This window comes from Mandrillus leucophaeus, unplaced genomic scaffold, assembly GCF_000951045.1.
Source record: "Mandrillus leucophaeus isolate KB7577 unplaced genomic scaffold, Mleu.le_1.0 Scaffold114, whole genome shotgun sequence".
In the NCBI taxonomy this organism is placed as follows: domain Eukaryota; kingdom Metazoa; phylum Chordata; class Mammalia; order Primates; family Cercopithecidae; genus Mandrillus; species Mandrillus leucophaeus.
This window is the reverse complement of record NW_012099654.1, coordinates 1,801,258-1,820,286: the sequence shown is the minus strand read 5'-3', so window position 1 is coordinate 1,820,286 and position 19,029 is coordinate 1,801,258. Positions and strand designations below refer to the sequence as shown.

The window sequence follows — 19,029 nt, the reverse complement described above, 5'->3', positions numbered from 1 at the left end:
CGGGCCCGCAGGCCAGGTGAGAGCCGCACGGGAATGGGGCGCGCGGGCGGAGGGACGCTGAGGGGAGACTGCGGGGGTCCCGGTTGCGTCTTCTCCTCACCCCTGCCTCAGTTTCCTCCGAAAGCCAAACTGGCATTTGGGCTGAGATCTAGAGTTTTTCCCAGTCACGTTTAGGTGGGGCGTGCCACCCCCTTCGCGGGCCCAGCCGATGCCCCTTTGGACTCGATCTTGGAGGGTGCAGCCCGCCTGCCACGGGATGTTGGATACGGAGGAGGTTGGGGCGGAAGCCCCTGGGGGAGCCTGCGGTCCTGCGTTGCACTTGTCATTGTGTAGCCTGTTTCTCCCAGGACCACCCCCAAAAAGAAAAGGTCTCACGTTACCCCACCAATAAACGTTCCGATCTTTTCAACATAAATTGGCGAACCGCTGCCGCTGAAGTTTTGCTTTGTTGGAAGTTTTTTTTCTTGCACATTTTACAGGCGAGAAAAGTGGTGTAGAGAAAAGCCCTGGCAGTCCCTTGGCATGTTTAGCAGAGAATCAGTACCAGCAGCCCCCGTCTTGTGTCCAGGAGGTGCTCGGTGCGAGATGTATGGTGACAATAGCAGAGGCTCCGCGTGGTGGGGAGGTGGGGGAGGGGAGGGGGCAGGAGGAGGATTTTATTGTTACCTAGAACCCATTCCTTCTAAGTGAGTTGAAGAGAGAGATCCCTCCCCAGGACCAAGCTCCCTCGAACACTGTGGGATCCAAGTATTTCTGATCCGCTGCAAGAAGGTTGCTCCCCTAGAATATTTTCCCCACTGGTAGTCTATTTTTAAGTATCTGCCTACTTGACCAAATAAATAAATTTCATTAATTTATGTGGTCAAATATTTTCTATATTCCTCTCCCCAAAAGCAGGACAGATGAGTTGTTTTTAGTCTGTAAAGGCACTAATTAGAAAGTGAGAAAAGTGTTTTTGAATTTCCTAATAACAATAGTATTTTATAAGCTTTGAGCCATTTTTTTTACGCTGAAATAAGTTCTAGCGGGTTTTCTTGTTATCGCTAAAAGAATGTGCACTCTCTATTGCTCCCACACTCAAAAAAAAAGTGTAGACACATCAAGATTAAGAGGTGACAAAGACATAGCATGTTCTTCCCTCTCTGTCTTTGTTCACGGTGAGTTTTGAGATGCTTTTGGGAAAACTAAGAGCTCTAGACAGGGGCCCAGTGTTTAGCAGTAACTAGCCTGCCTGCAGATAAGTGAGCATTGTTGTTGAGAGTGTTTGAGAGAACGCCGAGAACTCCTGAAAAGTTGTTTGCGATGAGATATAATTTCACATAACATTATGTAATTTGCTCAATTTAGTTGGAGACAAGCTCTTGAGAATCCAGTGTTTTGTTTGAGATTTGGATCATGGGGTGGAAAACAGGGCTTATAGAAATGCTGCATCCATTGTAGCCACCCTTTCTCACAGTAGCCTCCCAGCAAGGTGTGTATCCTCATTAAAGAGTGAAGTTAAAGGGTGCTGGTTTGCGCCAAGCGTCTTACATCCTCATGGGAGGAGTGGTGCATGTTAATATGGACAGTGCTGGTGTAGACAGAAAGGCAAGTGGACCACCTTGGCTAGTTTATCAACACTGGATTCTGGAACCACTTCGGGAGGGAAAGACGAAAGGAGTATGATAGAGGAAAAGGAGCGCTTGCTAAGTGCAGTATTCCATGTCAAGCCCTGGGCCAGAAGGAATTTTCACTTGGATTGTCTCATTTCACCTTGTCAGAACACCTTGTTAAGGTGGGTGTTTATCCCCTTTTGCTGATTCTGAAACTAAGACCCAGAAACAGTGGCAAAGCAAATGGAGGGGGGTGGGGGAAGGGGCGTGGGGTGGTGAGGAGGGGGCGTGGGGTGTGGGCAGTCCACCCACCCTGGGTGTAAGCAATTAGGAATAAGTGGGGCTTTGTCTTTAGAAAATTTAAAATCACCAATAAAATCAACCTAAGATAGGTTTACTTTTTATTACCACCATGCATTGGCAATTCTAAACATTGTCTGTCATAAGGTGGTGGTGCTGGGACTCCAAAGCATCCAGCGGTGCCTCCCATCCTTGAGCCGCCACTGCTCTGATAGAGTTTATTGCCCAGGATTACCAGCTCTGTGTGCTAAGAGGGGCTGTGGAGCCCTCCCAGGGCTGGCCCTGACCACCAAGCTGAGCCTTCCTGCAGCACTTTCCGACTTTTTGTTCCCACTCATTTTGGCATTTCCTGCCTTGTCACTTTGTGTGTGTGTCTCATTTTCCCAGCTAAGATTATAAAGTTTTATTTATCCCCATGGTGACTAAAACAAATGTTCACTCAGCAGATAGTTGTTGAGAAATGTGTAAATTCATCAACAAGTTTACATTCCTTTGTCTAGACAATTTAAGTGAGGTGACATGTAATCATTAAAAGGGCCAACATGCAAAAGTAAAAGGTGATTTTTATGAATTTTATGAGGCTCTTAGAGGGTTAAAGGTTTCAAGAATAGCTGGTGGTGGCTATGACAGAGAGAACTCGGTGGGCAATTCCACTTGCTACCCTCCTACCCACAGAGTCAAGCCCAATTCTGTGGCATGGAATGAAGTGCTCCTCCCCTTGCAAGAGGGTCCCCAGCCCCTCTCCAGCCATCTCCTGTTACTCACCCTCCAGTTCATCCAGCCCCATCCTCTAGATCTTCCCTTCAAGGAGCTCTACTTTCTCTGGCTTCTGTCCCCATGCCATTCCCTCTGGCCAGAATGCCCTCCCCATATCCCATACCTGCCACGTTCATGTTTAATTAAAAACAGCCACCATCTATGGAGCACTGAATGCAGCTAACACCCTGCTTAGGGACGTTATGCATACTATCTTATTTATTTCTCACAACAGCCCTTTGAGCAGATGTCATCCTCATTTTACTGGTTATAAAACAGAGACCCAGAATGGTTGAGTCCCAAGTTGAGAAAGAGGTGGTATTGGGACTGGGTGCAGTGGCTCACACCCGTAATCCCAGCACTTTGGGAGGCCAAGGCGAGTGGATCATTTGAGGCCAGGAGTTTGAGACCAGCCTGACCAACATGGTGAAACCCTGTCTCTACTAAAAATAAAAAATTAGCTGGGTGTGGTGGTGCACACCTGTAGTCCCAGCTACTCGGGAGGCTGAGGCACCAGACTTGCCTGAACCCAGAAGGCAGAGGTTGCAGGGAGCCGAGATCGTGCCCCTGCACTCCAGTCTGAGCAACAGAGTGAGACTGTCTCTCAAAAAAAAAAAAAAAAAGAGATGGAATTGGGAGTTGACCACAGGCCTGTCTCTCCGGAGTGCGGGCTTTCTCTAACACCTCCCATAGGAAGGAAGCCATCTAGACTCCCAGCCCTTCTTACAGTAGAGAAGTAACCCCACTGTGTTCCCTAGTACCCCTAGAGGCAAAGTCTGTGCCCTATTGCCTTGGTAACCCAGGCCCAGCACAGGGAGGTATTTCATAAGCATTTATGCATGGACTGTGGTATTCTCTCATTTACTTTGCTAATGGATGATAAGGCAAGCTCTGAAAAGATCCCTGATCATGGATACGCTAATTAATCAGATGTTACAAGAGATAATCGCTAGTAAACCTAAACAGAAAGACACAAAACTGAGCAGTGGTTCTACCCTAAGCAGACCAGAAAGCTCTATAAAGCCTGAAAGTCAGATTTCTTATGAGCCAGCAAGTAATTTTCTACCCTACTATCTGTCTCTCTCCCCCCCCTCCCCGATCTCTCTCTAATATTTTTTAGTGGCTTTGCCTTTATTTTTATAGAACATATTAGCATAGCAGGTTTTCAGGGTCTGGGTGCAGTGGCTCACACCTGTAATCCCAGCACTTTGGGAACCCTAGGCCAGATGATCACTTGAGACCAGCCTAGGCAAAATAGCAAGACCCCATCTCTATCAAAAAAATAATTAAAAATTAGCCAAGCACAGTGGTGTGCACCTGTAGTCCCAGCACCTGGGAGACTGGGAGGATGGCCTGAGCCCAGGAGTTCAAGGGGGCAGGGAGCCATGGTCACGTGACTACACTCTAGCCTGGGCAACAGAGCGGGAGAGACGCTGTCTTCCAAATATTTAATACATAAAAATTTTACATTTTAATTAATCATTTACATTTTAAAAAATAAAAATAATAAAATTGAGATAAAATTCACATAACATAAAGCTAACCAAAAGTGTACAATTCAGTGGGTATTTACTATATTTACAGTGTCCAATGTACACTATAAACCCCTACCTACTTCTAAAACACTGTCATCTCCCCGAAAGGAAACCAGTAAGCAGTCAGATCCCATTCTCCCTTCCCCCTACCTCCAGGAACCACCAGTTTGCCTTTTGTCTCTATGGATTTACCTATTTTTGATATTTCACATCAGTAGAATCATATAATATGTGGTCTTAGTGTCTGGGGAACTTAACTTTACATGGGTGAAAGTTGCTGTTGCTGTTTTTTGAGACAGGGTCTAGCTCTCTTACTCGGGCTGGAGTGCAGTGCCGCAAACTTGACTCGCTGCAACCTCTTGTCTCCCAGGCTCAAACTATCCTCCTAACTCAGCCTCCAGAGTAGCTGGGCCACAGGCACCCGCCACCAGGCCTGGCTAATTTTTGTATTTTTGGTAGAGATGAGGTTTTATCACATTGCCCAGGCTGATCTCCATCTCCTGGGATCAAGTGATCCACCTACCTTGGCCTCCCAAAGTGCTAGAAGTACAGGCGTGAGCCACCATGCCCAGTCTTTAACTAGTCTTCATGAATACCCAGGCTCCCCTTCTGTTGCAGATACTCACAAAAACACCCTTGTTAGAAGAGTTATTAGGACCCAGGGCCGTGGTTTATTTTTGACTATGATGCCAGTGTAGAGGACTCCATAGTTTTACCCTTCATAATTTTCTGTTGGTTTCCTTTTTTGTGATTTCTTTCATTCTGCCTTTTTCTTTCTCTTGCTTGTGCCTAAAACTGTCATCATAAATAACTCTCCATATATACTGAGATTTTTTTTTTCTGGGTATGAGCTTTCACTTCCCCAAATACCCTCTCCCACACTGACCTGGTCATGGTACTTGGAGGAAGCCACTTAAAGGGCTCTGACAGTCCTATATACATTATTTGCTTTCAAAAGTAAGTGGCCTTTTGACACAACAGGAATAATCTGTAATTTGCCCTTGAAAACAAATTTATATAACTTTAGGAAAAGACATTATGTAATCTATTTATATTTCAAGTCTATGATGAATTAAAAATCAGGTATTATAGTATTGTAGAATAACGTTTACCAGTACAGTGTTTTCCTGTTTGGTAACCTACAGTAAGAACTGTGGAAATAACACTTTACATTGTGATATGGTTAGGGGTATGTGTCTTCAATAAATATGTGTGGACAATCATAGTGTATATGTAAACATGAAACAAAAGTTGTACCAAACAGTGCCCACCTTTACTGCACTGTATGCATTTTGATATTTTCTACCCTATAGTCTATTTTTAATGCTTATTGCAATGGTGTGAATTGATTTCATAATCATTGCTAAATCTATGCCATAATTTAAAACCCAACGCAGCAGCTGCAGTGAATATTCCTATGGTAGCCAAATCAAAGGCCTTATTAGCTTTTCAGGAAGAGTTCTGTTTTCCTGGAACTGTTGCTTATTATTGTTCTTATCATGTCTAGAACCTAATTTATTTGAGTTCCGATATACAAACTGCAGAAGGACTTGGGCAGGGGTGGGCATGGGGACAGTTTTTGTAGTACAATGCACAGTACTTTGTACAGTACAAAGCTGTCGCCATCCCCAACCCTGGGGAGGAATTGGTGATCATTAATATTCTTGACTGTGAATTAGTTTTCATTTTAGCTAGATGTCTTGTTGGAGAGTAGAGAGCCGCATTTCCAAGACGGAGAGCTCAGGACCTGTAACTTAGTGGAGAACAGACCTGGAGGAACAGGAAACGTCGGGGAGTCAGAGTAGTTCCCAGGCAAGGCCTACTGGCATCCTCACCCCATGTCAGGCTCTGGCCTCCAGGCTGCTCCCGGCAAGAGCCCACACACTTTGCTTATGTAGTCTTCATGCCTGCTGTGGCATTAGGTCCACCTGCGTTTACTTCCCTGCAACTTCCCTTCTCCCAGCTTCCTCTTAGGCTTGCTTTCCTATACTTCCAGAGGAGTACCTGCTCCAGGACATGGAATGGGAGGAGAGGAGGCCTCTGATATTGGCAGCTTCTTGTGACCCCCAGTCAGTCAAGAATTCTCCCTTTAGGCTGGGCACGGTGGCTCACACCTGTAATCCTAGCACTTTAGGAGGCCGAGGCGCAGATCACTTGAGGTCAAGAGTTGGAGACCAGCTTGACCAACATGGCGAAACCCCGTCTCTACTAAAAATACAAAAATCAGCCGAGCGTGGTGGTGCACAACTGTCATTCCAGCTACTCGGGAGGCTGAGGCAGGAGAATCTCTTGAACCCACGAGGCAGAGGTTGCAGCAAGCCAAGATCGTGCCACTGCACTCCAGCCTAGGAGACAGAGTGAGACTCTGTATTAAAAAAAAAAAGGGTCGGGGGAGGGGAATTTTATCTTTAATTCTGCTTTTTCTGTAGCAGAGATTTTTGTTCACTTACTGCTGTTGCATCTTCTCCATCTAGAACGGTGTTTTAAAGATGTATCTTTCTGTTTTGTCCTTAAATGTCTCCCTGCTATCTCTCTCCTGTGTGTAAGGGCTGAGTTGTTGGCGTGTGTGGTTGGTGTGCAGCCAAAGTCAGTAGGACCCCAGAATTCCCAAGCAACAGCTTTTGGCATCATCACGTTAAGCTAGTCATTCACATGTCCACATACCGCCTACTGTAGCTAAAAGGATAGGCAGATTTATTTGTTTGGTGAAATGCTAAGAGAAAAAGATGTTCCTCTTTTAGGAGTAGGTCAGGAATCACAGTTTTTAAAGAGAGAATAGTGTGGTGGGGTCAAAAGTTATGACCTTTGGAGCTGGGCAGATCTAGATTCAAATCTTGGCTCCTCTACTTCATAGCTGTGTGACTTTGGATTAGTTACTTAGCCTCTCTGTGCCTCCATGTTATCATCTATAAAATGGTAGTCATAATGCTCATCTCATAGAAATGTTAGAGTTACAGGACCTAAGGCAAGTGAAGTATCAGGCACATAGTAGGTGCTCAAAAAAATGGTAAGGTTTTTTCATACACCAATCCTTCCATATTCCAGAAAAGCTTTTGAAGAATCGATACCAAATAAATTATGTAAATATAAGACAATCTTCACACAAACATGCAAGAACATTTTTCCCTTCAGAACTAGGACAAAAGAAAAAAGCAAAAACCCTTGCCCTTAACTTCTAGTGGCAAATAAACATGCATAAAGTATTTGTTTGTTTTTTTAACTTTTATTATGGGAGTTTTTATACATACCCCAAAATGAACAGTATAGTTACTCCCTCTACCCATCATCCAACTTCAGTATTATTTATATATGACCAATCTTGTTCTATCTAAACCCTCAACTGTCCTCCTCCCCCAACTATATAATTTTAAAGCAAATCCCAGGTATCATATTATGTCATTCATAAATACATCAGTAAACATCCTTAGAGGTTAGAATTCTTTTTTTCACATAACCACAATACAATTATGATACCTAAAAAATGAACAATTCCTTTTGTTTTTTGTTTGTTTGCTTCGAGACACATTCTTACTCTGTTGCTAAGGCTGGAGACCAATGGCACAATCATGGCTCACCCACAGCCTCAACCTCCTGGGCTCAAGCAATCCTCCCGCCTCAGCCTCCAAAGTAGCTGGGACTACAGGCCCACACCACCACAACCAGCTAATTTTTGTATTTATTTTAGTAGAGATAGGGTTTTGCTGTGTTGCCCAGGCTGGTCTGGAACTCCTGGGCTCAATCAGTCCTCCTGCCTCGGCTTCCCAAAGTGCTGGCATTACAGGCGTGAGCCACCGTGCGCAGCCTAACAATTCCTTCATATCATCTGATAGTCAGTCAGTGTTCATATTTTCCTTACTGTCTCATAAATACCTTTTAACAGTTGGTTTGTTTGAATCAGGTTCAAACAAGGTCCACCATTACATTTTAATCTGTAACTGCCCACCCCATCCCTTTTTTTATTGCTATTTATTTGTCAAAGAAACTAAGCCATCTGTCTTACTTTCCTACATACTGGATCTGGCTAACTGCGTCTTCAACTTGTGGATCTAACATGTATGAAATGTTTCAGTTCATTTCCATCATTATTGTTTTGTTGGTCAAATTGATGATCAAAATGTCACATCTTTGGTCCATGGGAGCCCTTTCAGATTGACTCCAGAGTCTTTTTGACCTAACCCTGATATTATTTGAAGATGTTCAGTGTTCATCTTGTGTATTTCCTACCCCAGATCTGGAACTAGCCATTTCTTTAAGGAGCCCCAGTTCTTTTCATTGGAAAATGGTGTTTGTTTGAATCTGAGGGAGTAAAACATTCCAGTAATGCTGCTGTTTTCCACTTGACAGAGTTAGTGTGTTTCTGTTATTTTGCTGTCCTCCTCTTCATTTCTTTTTAGCCTGTAGTGTTGTTTCAACTGCTGTGCTCTGCGTGGGAATGTGAGCAAAGTCCTGGGACTTCTGCTTTGTTAACTCTCAAAAGGCGTGAGCCCCCAGGGCAGAACTGTGAGTCAAAACCAAGACTTGGTGTGTCATGAAATGCTGGTGTGGTATAAATCCCAGGATCAAATGCGACATTCAGAGATCCTCTAGTCACCCCTCCACTTCCAGGACAGATCTCATCACAGTCAGAAAACGTGTTGCCTCACTCACTACTTTTAAAACAATCTCCAGAGTTAAAGAGTCCGTATTTGAACTATTTAATAATTTGCTGTATTTGATAACAAAACTACTCTAGAGCAATTCAGAGAAGCCTACATTAAATGAAACTTAGCAGATAGCATGAAAACTGAATTCAGGACTTCTGCTGCCTTTTTTGTGAAACCACAGCTTAACAACAACAACAACAAAACAGAGATGAATGAGAAGAGATTTGGGCACCCTGACAAGCACTTTCTCCTTGACCTGAGTTGTGCTAGGACTGGAGGAAAAGCGAGATACTTAAACTCAAATTTCAGCTTAAGGGTCTTGAACTAGTTGGAATTATCTAGTCACCTTGCATTGGTTTTGTCCTTTGTTTGATGCTGGTATATACTACATTTTTTTCCTTTTCTTTCTTTTTTTTTTTTTCTGACATTCTTTAATTTCACAAAAACCAGAATATCAAACCTATAGTATCAAGAAAAGGTAACACCTTAGGCAGTGATATTTAACCAAGGGATTATACATTCTTCCTGAGCTCTAGCCTATAAAAATTTCATGTTTCCACAAGTATAATGTTTCTGTCGGAAGTACTGTACTGCCTGAGGCCTACCCAAAGAAGATGTTTTTTAAAACAAGTACTTATTGCCTAAGTAGTAAATACAGAGTAAAGTCTAGTGACAGTTTGATTTTCAGACTAAGTGATAGTATATGAAGAGCTTAGTTGTATGTATTAGTTTTCCCATTGTATCACTCTCAGGTGTCATCTTGATTCATGCATGTAAGTATGCATGTTCATGTCCACTTTTTCCCCTCTGTGCCTCACAGAAGCCCATAATCTGGCCAGGCTTCCAAAACTGCAGAGGAGAATTGCATTGTTTTAAGGTTCCTTGGCCAGGTGCAGTGGCTTAGGCCTATAATCCCAGCACTTTGGGAGGCCGAGGTGGGTGCATCACTTGAGGCGAGGAGTTTGAGACCAACCTGGCCAGCATGGTGAAACCCCATCTCTACTAAAAATACAAAAATCAGCTGGGCATGGCGGTGCATGCTTGTAATCCCAGCTACTTGGGAGGCTGAGGCAGGAGGATCGCTTGAACCCGGGAGGCAGAGGTTGCAGTGAGCCAAAATCGCATCACTGCTCTCCAGCTTGGGTGACAGCAAGACTCCATCTCAAAAATAAATAAATAAAAGGTTCCTCTAGGCCAGCATTTTTGCACATGCATGTTTTTGTGATATTAAAGTGCCAGAACCACAAACAAGAAAAATAAAAAATAAAAGATTTTTTTTAAGCGCCAGAAGCCATTCATTCTTTTCTTTCAGCTCCCACACACTCATTGTGATCTTGAGAATAGCTTCACGTCCACAGGGGCTGTTGGGACCAAGGTCAGGCTTCTGTGTGACTGGGGCAAGGTGAACACAGAGGAAGTTACATGCATTGCGAAGGTAAGAGAGTGATACTTCCATAAAAGATTGTGAATTCGAAATTTGATTCATAGTTCTGAACCCTAGAGCTATATAATTTACAACTTGTTCATTCCCTCATTGTACTAAAAAACTATAAACATTGCTAAGTAGGAGGGAAGATGAACCTAGATTTCCTTTTAACTTAATTAAGTGAGCAAACAGTTGGATATAAAAGCACACTACGTGGAAGTGGGAGAGGAAGGATAATAGTAATTTCTTAAACTGCTTAATTGTTATAGTTTCCAAAGTGAATGTGTGTCCTGTTTCACATGGGATGCTCCAGTTGCCAGATTTGTAGGCCAGACAGGCATTAGAATCCCATTTTAATGATTCTGAGCTTAATTCAGAGAAGTTAAGTGATCCCTGAACAAAGTCAATATTAGAATACAAATATGTGCCTACCACATGCAGGGCACAGGGTACTGGAGGTTCAGAGATTAACAGGAACAGTTCTTACCCTTAAGGATCAATCTAGACATAAGTGTGTATTCACATTCATCACTGGAGACATTCATTCCTTCCCTGTGACAGATATCCTGCCAGGCCACCCCTTCATTGTCTGGAGACCCTCTCCCAAATTTGCTTAGGGAGCTTGACCTCAACCCTACACTGCCAGGCTGTGCTCTGCTATCTCTGAGCTGGTACTACTCTAGCTTTGCTCTTCATTTTGGAAACAGATGCCAATGTATTGTGTTTTACTTTCTATTTCTAGAATTTCCACTTGGTAGTTCTTTGCTGATATTTCCTATTTTCAGTTCATTTCAATGAAATACTTTTCTTTTTTTCTTACACATGGTTGTAATACATTCTTCAAAATCCTTATCTGCTAATTCCAACATCTGGGTCAACTTGAGGTTGGTTTGCGCTCACTGTCTTTTTACTTAAGACTGGGTCACTTTTTTTTTTTTTGGAGACAGAGTCTCGCTCTGTTGCCCAGGCTGGAGTACAGTGGTGTGATGATAGCTCACTGTAGCCTCGATCTCCCAGGCTCAACCTGTCCTCCCACCTGGGCTTCCCAAAGTGCTGAGATTACAGGTGTGAGCCACCACGCCTGGCAGCCCTCTTTTTCTTTTATTTGACAAAAAGTTATATATAGTGTATAACATGTTTTGCAATATGCATAACTTGTGGAATGGCTAAATCAAACTTATAACACGTATTACCTCAAATACTTACCATTTTTTTGTGGAGAGACCACTTAAAGTCCACTCTCTTAGCAATTGTCAAGTATACAACACATTGTTATTAACTATAGTCACCATATTATACAAGAGATTTTTTTTAACTTACTCCTTTTAACAGAAATTTTGTACCCTTTGACCAATGTCTTCCCAGTATACCCTACCCACGCATCCAACCCCAGCCTCTAGTAACCACCATTCTCTTCTCTGCTTCTACGAGTTCAACTGTTTTCGATTCCACATATAAGTGAGATCATGCTATATTTGTCTTTCTGTGCCTGGCTTATTTCACTTAACATAACGCCCTCTCAGCTCATCCATGTTGTTGCAAATGACAGAATTTCCTCTTTTTTAAGGCTGAATAGTATTCCACTGTGTATATACACCATTTTTTTCATTCATTCATTCATTTATCAGTGGATACCTAGTTTGATTCCGTAACTGGGCTATTGTAAATAATTCTGCAATGAACATGAGATTGCAGCTAACTCTTTGACATCCTGGTCTTTTTTTTTTTTTTTTTTTTTTTGAGATGGGGTCTTGCTCTGTCAGCCAGGCTGGAGTACAGTGGCGCAATCTCAGCTTACTGCAACCTTCACCTCCTGGATTCAAGCAATTCTCCTGCCTCAGCCTCCTGAGGAGCTGGGATTACTGGCATGCACCACCACGCCTGGCTAATTTTTGTATTTTTAGTAGAGACGGGTTTCACCATGTTGGCCAGGCTGGTCTCAAACTCCTGACCTCAGGTGATCCACCCACCTCGGCCTCCCAAAGTGCTGGGATTACAGGCATGAGCCACTGTGCCCGGCCAACATCCTGATTTTATTTCCTTTGGATGTATGCCCAGTAGTGGAATTACTGTATCATACAGTAGTTCTATTTTTAGTTTTAGAGGAACCTTCATACTGTTTTTCATAATGGCTATGCCAATTTAAATTCCCACCATCAATATACAAGGGTTCCCTTTCCCCATATCCTCACCAACATTTGTTATCTGTCATCTTTTTGATAATAGCCATTCTAACAGGTATGAAGTGATAACTCATTCTGGTTTTAATGTTCATTTCCCTGATTAGTGATGTTGAGCATTTTTCATATACTTGCTGGCCCTTTGTATGTCTTCTTTTGAAAAATGTCTATTTAGGTCCTTTGCCTATTTTTAAATCAGGTGATTCATTATCTTGCTGTTGAGTTATAGGAGTTCCTTATGTATTTTGGCTATTGACCCTTTATCAGACATATGGTTTGCAAATATTTTCTTTCATTTCATACATTTTCTCTTCACTGTTGATTGTTTCTTTTGCTGTGCAGAAGTTTTTTAGTTTGATACAGTCCCAGTTGTCTACTCCTCCTTTTATTGCCTGTGCTTTTATGCTCATTACAAAAAATTATTGCCCAAAACTATATCAAGAAGCTTTTCCTCTATGTTTTCTTCTAGTTGTTTTACAGTTTCAGGTCTTATGTGTAAGCCATTAATCCATTTACATTGGTTGTTGTATATAGTGTGAGAGAAGGGGGACAAGAGGTCCAGAGTTTATCACTTTTGTGTGTAGGGTGGTTGGATCTGGTGATACGATTTGACTGTGTGTCCCCACCCAAATCTCATCTTGTAGCTCTCATAATTCCCATATGTTATAGGAGGGACACAGTAGGAAATGATTGAATCATGGGGACGGGTCTTTCGTATGTTGTTCTCATGATAGTAAATGGGTCTCTCAAGATCAGATGGTTTTAATAATGGGAGTTTCCCTGCACAAGCTCTCTCTTTGCCCACTGCCATCCAAGTAAGATGTGACTTGCTCCTCCTTACCTTCTGCTATGATTATGAGGCCTTCCCAGCCATGTGGAATTGTAAGTCCAGTAAACCATTTTCCTGTATAAATTACAGGAAAAAAGACTCTGGATTTTGTTATATTCCTTCAAAGAGTGTTGGTGTTTTTGCTTTAGCAGCCAATTAGTTTGGTTTTACTCAAACAGCAGACTCTTTCTCTCTTGAGCAGAAGCTTAAATATCACTTCAGTTCTTTTATCTTTAGCAGAGGTGCTTCTCATCTTTCCTACACATGCATAGTTCAAGGGTCAGCCAAACCCTAGGACAGAATTTATACTGAAATTTAGGACCCCCTGCTCCCTGACTTTTTCCTTTCCAGGATTCTCTCCTAACTTTCCAGTGACTGTGTTTGCCCTGAACTCTGTCCTCTGGTTCTGTAGGCCAAAAAGATATGGATTTTCTATCTGGGTTTTAGTCACCTTTTATGTTACGTAGGCACTGCTGTTATATAGGAAAAAGCAAACTATTTTCCCCAAACTGTTTTCTCTTACCCAGCACTTCACTCAATCCTTGTGACACCATATGTCTGGAGCTTGTTTCTCCACATACCAAGCAACCAATTCTCCTGCAGATTCTCCACTGGACTCCAGCTGGGTATCCTTGAATATAACTCAATTCTGACGCTATCTGCCTCTTAATATAACTCAATTCTGACACTATCTATCTATGTGGAGATAGAGTCAGATTCCACAGATTAAGGGCTCAGTTTCACAAGGCTGCCTTCCACTTCAGATGGCAGTCATAAGTGTGGGCCTCCAGACTTCTGACTACACTATACATTGGGAGTTCCTAAGGCCCCCTGCTCAGATTTGATTAATTTGCTAGCATGATTCATAGAACGTAGGGAACCACTTTACTTACCTTTATCCATTCATTATAAAGAAAATTACAGAGGATACAGATGAACAGCCACATGGTGGAGATGCATAGGGCAGGAATTGTGGGAAGGAGTACAGAGCTTCCATGCCCTCTCTTGGGCACCACCTTCCAGGAACCTCCATGTGTTCACCTATTTTTGGTTGATACTCCAAAAACCTTGGTTGGCCTGGCATGAGTGGCCAAGAACATCTGCTGCTCTGCTGACCTGCTGAGGAAAGAAGTGGAAGAATGACTGACATGATGGGTACCTTGTGACTATGTTAGGAGATAACCCCAGGGATTGTGGTTTGGACCCAGATATAGTGAGAGATTTCTACGTTCTCCTGTGTAAGCAAACTAAAGACTGTAGAGGAAAACTACTGTCATGGACAATGGCCATAGAATTGGGAGTCCTGAGTCCCATTATTAATTTGCCTCTAATGCCAAAACCTTTAAGAAATCCCCTCTGGTGGCACGTGCCTATAATCCCAGCTACTCAGGAGGCTGAGGCAGGAGAATTCCTTGAACCCGTGAGGCGGAGGTTGCAGTGAGCTGAGATCGCGTCACTGCACTCCAGCCTGGGCAACAGAGCGAGACTGTGTCTCAGGAAAAAAAAAAGAAAAAGAAATCCCCTCAGCTTTCTTTTTTTTTTATTTTTATTTATTTTTATTTTTTGAGACAGAGCCTCGCTCTGTCGCCCAGGCTAGAGTGCAGTGTTACAATCTCGGCTCACTGCAACCTCTGCTGCCCAGGTTCAAGCGATTCTTCTGCCTCACCCTCCCAAGTAGCTGGGATTACAGATGCATGCCACCGTGCCCGGCTAATTTTTGTATTTTTAGTAGAGACGGGGTTTCACCATCTTGGTCAGGCTAGTCTTGAACTCCTGACCTCGTGATCCACCCACCTCGGCCTCCCAAAGTGCTGGGATTACAGACGTGAGCCACTGTGCCCAGCCTAAATCCCCTCAACTTTCTACGTGGATTTTTCCATTGAAAAGGGACAGGTTTCATGGGATGGCTGCAGACTAAATGGAGAAAATGTGCACATGAAGGTATGCGGAGGAAAGAGAAGTCATAGAAGCTGGGAGTGACTTGTTTATATAGACAGTGGCTAGTGTGGAAATCACTGATTGATCCCTTCATGTCAAGTACTCAGCCTTTCCTGATGTCTTCAGGGTAGATCTCTGAAAACTTATCATTCACCTTTGTCCCTTTGAGGGACAGAGTTCAGTAAGTATTGCTCATATCAAGACAAATGTTGCACAGTATTTTGAGTTGGCTTATTCTGTAATAAAGTCTATTTGTGCATTATCTGCTCTTTACCGCCCATTCTCCTAGTAAGAAAACATAAACAAAAGTAAAATATGCTCTCTGCTTGTCGCTTTTGCCTTGTTGATGCATTCATTTTTTACATTTAAAATTTTTTTAATTTTATTTTTCAGCGTCAAAAGCAACAAATGCCACGTTAGATCCCCGGTCATTTCTTCTCAGGAATCCCAGTGATAAATATGAACCATTTTGGGAGGATGAGGAGAAAAATGAAAGTGGGTTAACTGAATACAGATTAGTCTCCATCAATAAAAGCAGTCCTCTTCAAAAACCACTTCCTGCGTTCATCTCAGAAGATGCCTCCGGATATCTGACCAGCTCCTGGCTGACACTCTTTGTCCCATCTGTGTACACCGGGGTGTTTGTAGTCAGCCTCCCGCTAAACATCATGGCCATCGTTGTGTTCATCCTGAAAATGAAGGTCAAGAAGCCGGCGGTGGTGTACATGCTGCACCTGGCCACGGCAGATGTGCTCTTTGTGTCTGTGCTCCCCTTTAAGATTAGCTATTACTTATCCGGCAGTGATTGGCAGTTTGGGTCTGAATTGTGTCGCTTTGTCACTGCAGCATTTTACTGTAACATGTACGCCTCTATCTTGCTCATGACAGTCATAAGCATTGACCGGTTTCTGGCTGTGGTGTATCCCATGCAGTCCCTCTCCTGGCGTACTCTGGGAAGGGCTTCCTTCACTTGTCTGGCCATTTGGGCTTTGGCCATTGCAGGGGTAGTGCCGCTGCTCCTCAAGGAGCAAACCATCCAGGTGCCCGGGCTCAACATCACCACCTGTCATGATGTGCTCAATGAAACCTTGCTCGAAGGCTACTATGCCTACTACTTCTCAGCCTTCTCTGCTGTCTTCTTTTTTGTGCCGCTGATCATTTCCACGGTCTGTTATGTGTCTATCATTCGATGTCTTAGCTCTTCCACCGTTGCCAACCGCAGCAAGAAGTCCCGGGCTTTGTTCCTGTCAGCTGCTGTTTTCTGCATCTTCATCATTTGCTTCGGACCCACAAACATCCTCCTGATTGCGCATTACTCATTCCTTTCTCACACTTCCACCACAGAGGCTGCCTACTTTGCCTACCTCCTCTGTGTCTGTGTCAGCAGCATAAGCTGCTGCATCGACCCCCTCATTTACTATTATGCTTCCTCTGAGTGCCAGAGGTACGTCTACAGTATCTTATGCTGCAAAGAAAGTTCTGATCCCAGCAGTTATAACAGCAGTGGGCAGTTGATGGCAAGTAAAATGGATACCTGCTCTAGTAACCTGAATAACAGCATATACAAAAAGCTGTTAACTTAGGAAAAGGGACTGCTGGGAGGTTAAAAAGAAAAGTTTATGAAAGTGAATAACTTGAGGATTCTATTAGTCCCCACCCAAACTGTATTGACTTCACCTCCTAAAACAACAGATGTACAACTTGCATGCCTGCTTTTTATGGGAGCCATCATGCATGTATTTTTGTCAGTTACCAGAAAGATAACAGGACGAGATGACTGTGTTATTCCAAGGGAATATTGCCAATGCTACAGTAATAACTGAATGTCACTTTTGGATATAGCTAGGTGACATATGCATATTTATATGTGTGTATATGTAGATGTATGCACACACGTATATTATTTGCAGTGCAGCATAGAATAGGCACTTTAAAACACTCTTTTCCCCCCGACTCCAGCAATTATGGAAATAATCTCTGATTCCCTGATTTAATATGCAAAGTCTAGGTTGGTAGAGTTTAACCCTGAACATTTGATGGTGTTCATCAACAGTGAGAGACTCCATAGTTTGGGCTTGTACCACTTTTGCAAATAAGTGTATTTTGAAGTTGTTTGACAGCAAGGTTTAAGTTATTAAGGGATAAGACTTACTACTATCTGTGTGTAGAAGTTCTAGTGTTTTCAGTTTTAAACATATCCAAGTTTGAATTCCTAAAATTATGGAAACAGATGAAAAGCCCCTATTTTGATATGGGTAGTATTTTTTACATTTTACACACTGTATACAGAAGCCAAAACTGAGCATAAGTCCTCTAGTGAATGTAGGCTGGCTTTCAGAGTAGCCTATTCCTGAGAGCTGCATGCGTCCGCCCCTGATGGAGGACTCCAAGCAGCAGACACATGCCAAGGCCATGTTAGACACAGATTGGCCAGAGACCTTCCTGCTGAACCTCACAGAAAGCAATGAGACTGGGGCCACCGCATTTGCTCCATCCTCCTAGGATTGGCTGCGAACTGATCATGTTTATGAGAAACTGGCAAAGCAGAATGTGATATCCTAGGAGGTAATGACCATGAAAGACTTCTCTACCCATCTTAAAAACAACGAAAGAAGGCATGGACTTCTGGATGCCCATCTGCTGGGTGTAAACACATCCAGTAGTTGTTCTGAAAGGTTAGTTCGGATTTGGAAGCACCCATTATGCACTGTGGGCACTCCAATAGGTGCTGGGCACACCGAGTGGAATAGGACCGAGACCTGCCCTCAAGAGCAAAGTAGATGACGCATAGGGTGTGACATATGCGTAATAAATATGTTTCACACAAACGATGCTATCAGCTAAAGAACTTTGAACATTTGGGTTAATAGTTCTTGTGGTTATAACTTAAGGTGAAAACATAATGCAGTACAGGACATATATTTTTTAAAATAAGTCTGATTCAATTGGGCACTATTTACAAATGTTTGCTTAATAGAGTGCTCAAATCAGGTTTTCTTTTAAGAATCAATCATGTCAGTCTACTTAGAAATAACAGAAGAAAATAGAATTGACATTGAAATCTAGGAAAATTATTCTATAATTTCCATTTACTTAAGACTTAATGAGATTTTAAAAGCATTTTTTAACCTCCTAAGTATCAAGTATAGAAAATCTTCATGGAATTTACAAAGTAACTTGGAAATTAGGCTGAAACATATCTCTTTTTTCTTATGAAAAAATGGTAGCATTTTAAACAAAATAGTTGCAAGGCAAATGTTTATCTATTTAAAAGAGCAAACTATTTCCAAATACCATAGAATAACTTACATAAAAGTAATATAACTGTATTGTAAGTAGAAGCTAGCACTGGTTTTATTAATTTAGTGTCTATATTCATTTTATCTAAATCAGTGGAGATTTACTGTCATTGTTTATTAGTCTGTATATATTAAAATATGCTATCATTACTGTACTTACAAAATAGTATGTCACTGTTTTTATGTTCACTCTTAAAAAACTAACCTATATTAATAAATGTGAACATCTGCTTGGTATCTCTTTGGAACAAATTAGTATTGTATCTTTGTCGTCCTGGCACACTTTAAGGGCTTAACTGAAGAGCATTTAATGAAGAGGTGATTTGCAAAGGTGTGGACAGGGTTAAGGGAACCAACAGGGAGTGGTGAAGCACCCCCATAGACTAGCAATCAGGGGAAGCTGTTACTGCCTCCAAGGCCCAGGTAGAGGAGGGAACACACTGAGGCCTCTCCCTCACCCTCTGATCTCTTGCGAGGCCTCCCCTTGATCCTAATCTTAACCCAATACCCAGAAGTGAAGTAGTCCATAAA

General features: G+C 42.5%; 1 protein-coding gene across 1 annotated transcript; it reads left to right on the top strand.

The window, feature by feature from the left end:
* F2R (coagulation factor II (thrombin) receptor) lies at nucleotides 1-18,027 on the top strand (the record flags this gene model as incomplete). The annotated part of the gene is made up of 2 exons (XM_011996946.1): nucleotides 1-16; nucleotides 15,593-18,027. Coding segments are annotated over 2 exons (1,206 nt in total), but the record flags the coding sequence as incomplete, so codon positions are not given.
* Nucleotides 18,028-19,029: the final 1,002 nt, after the last annotated feature.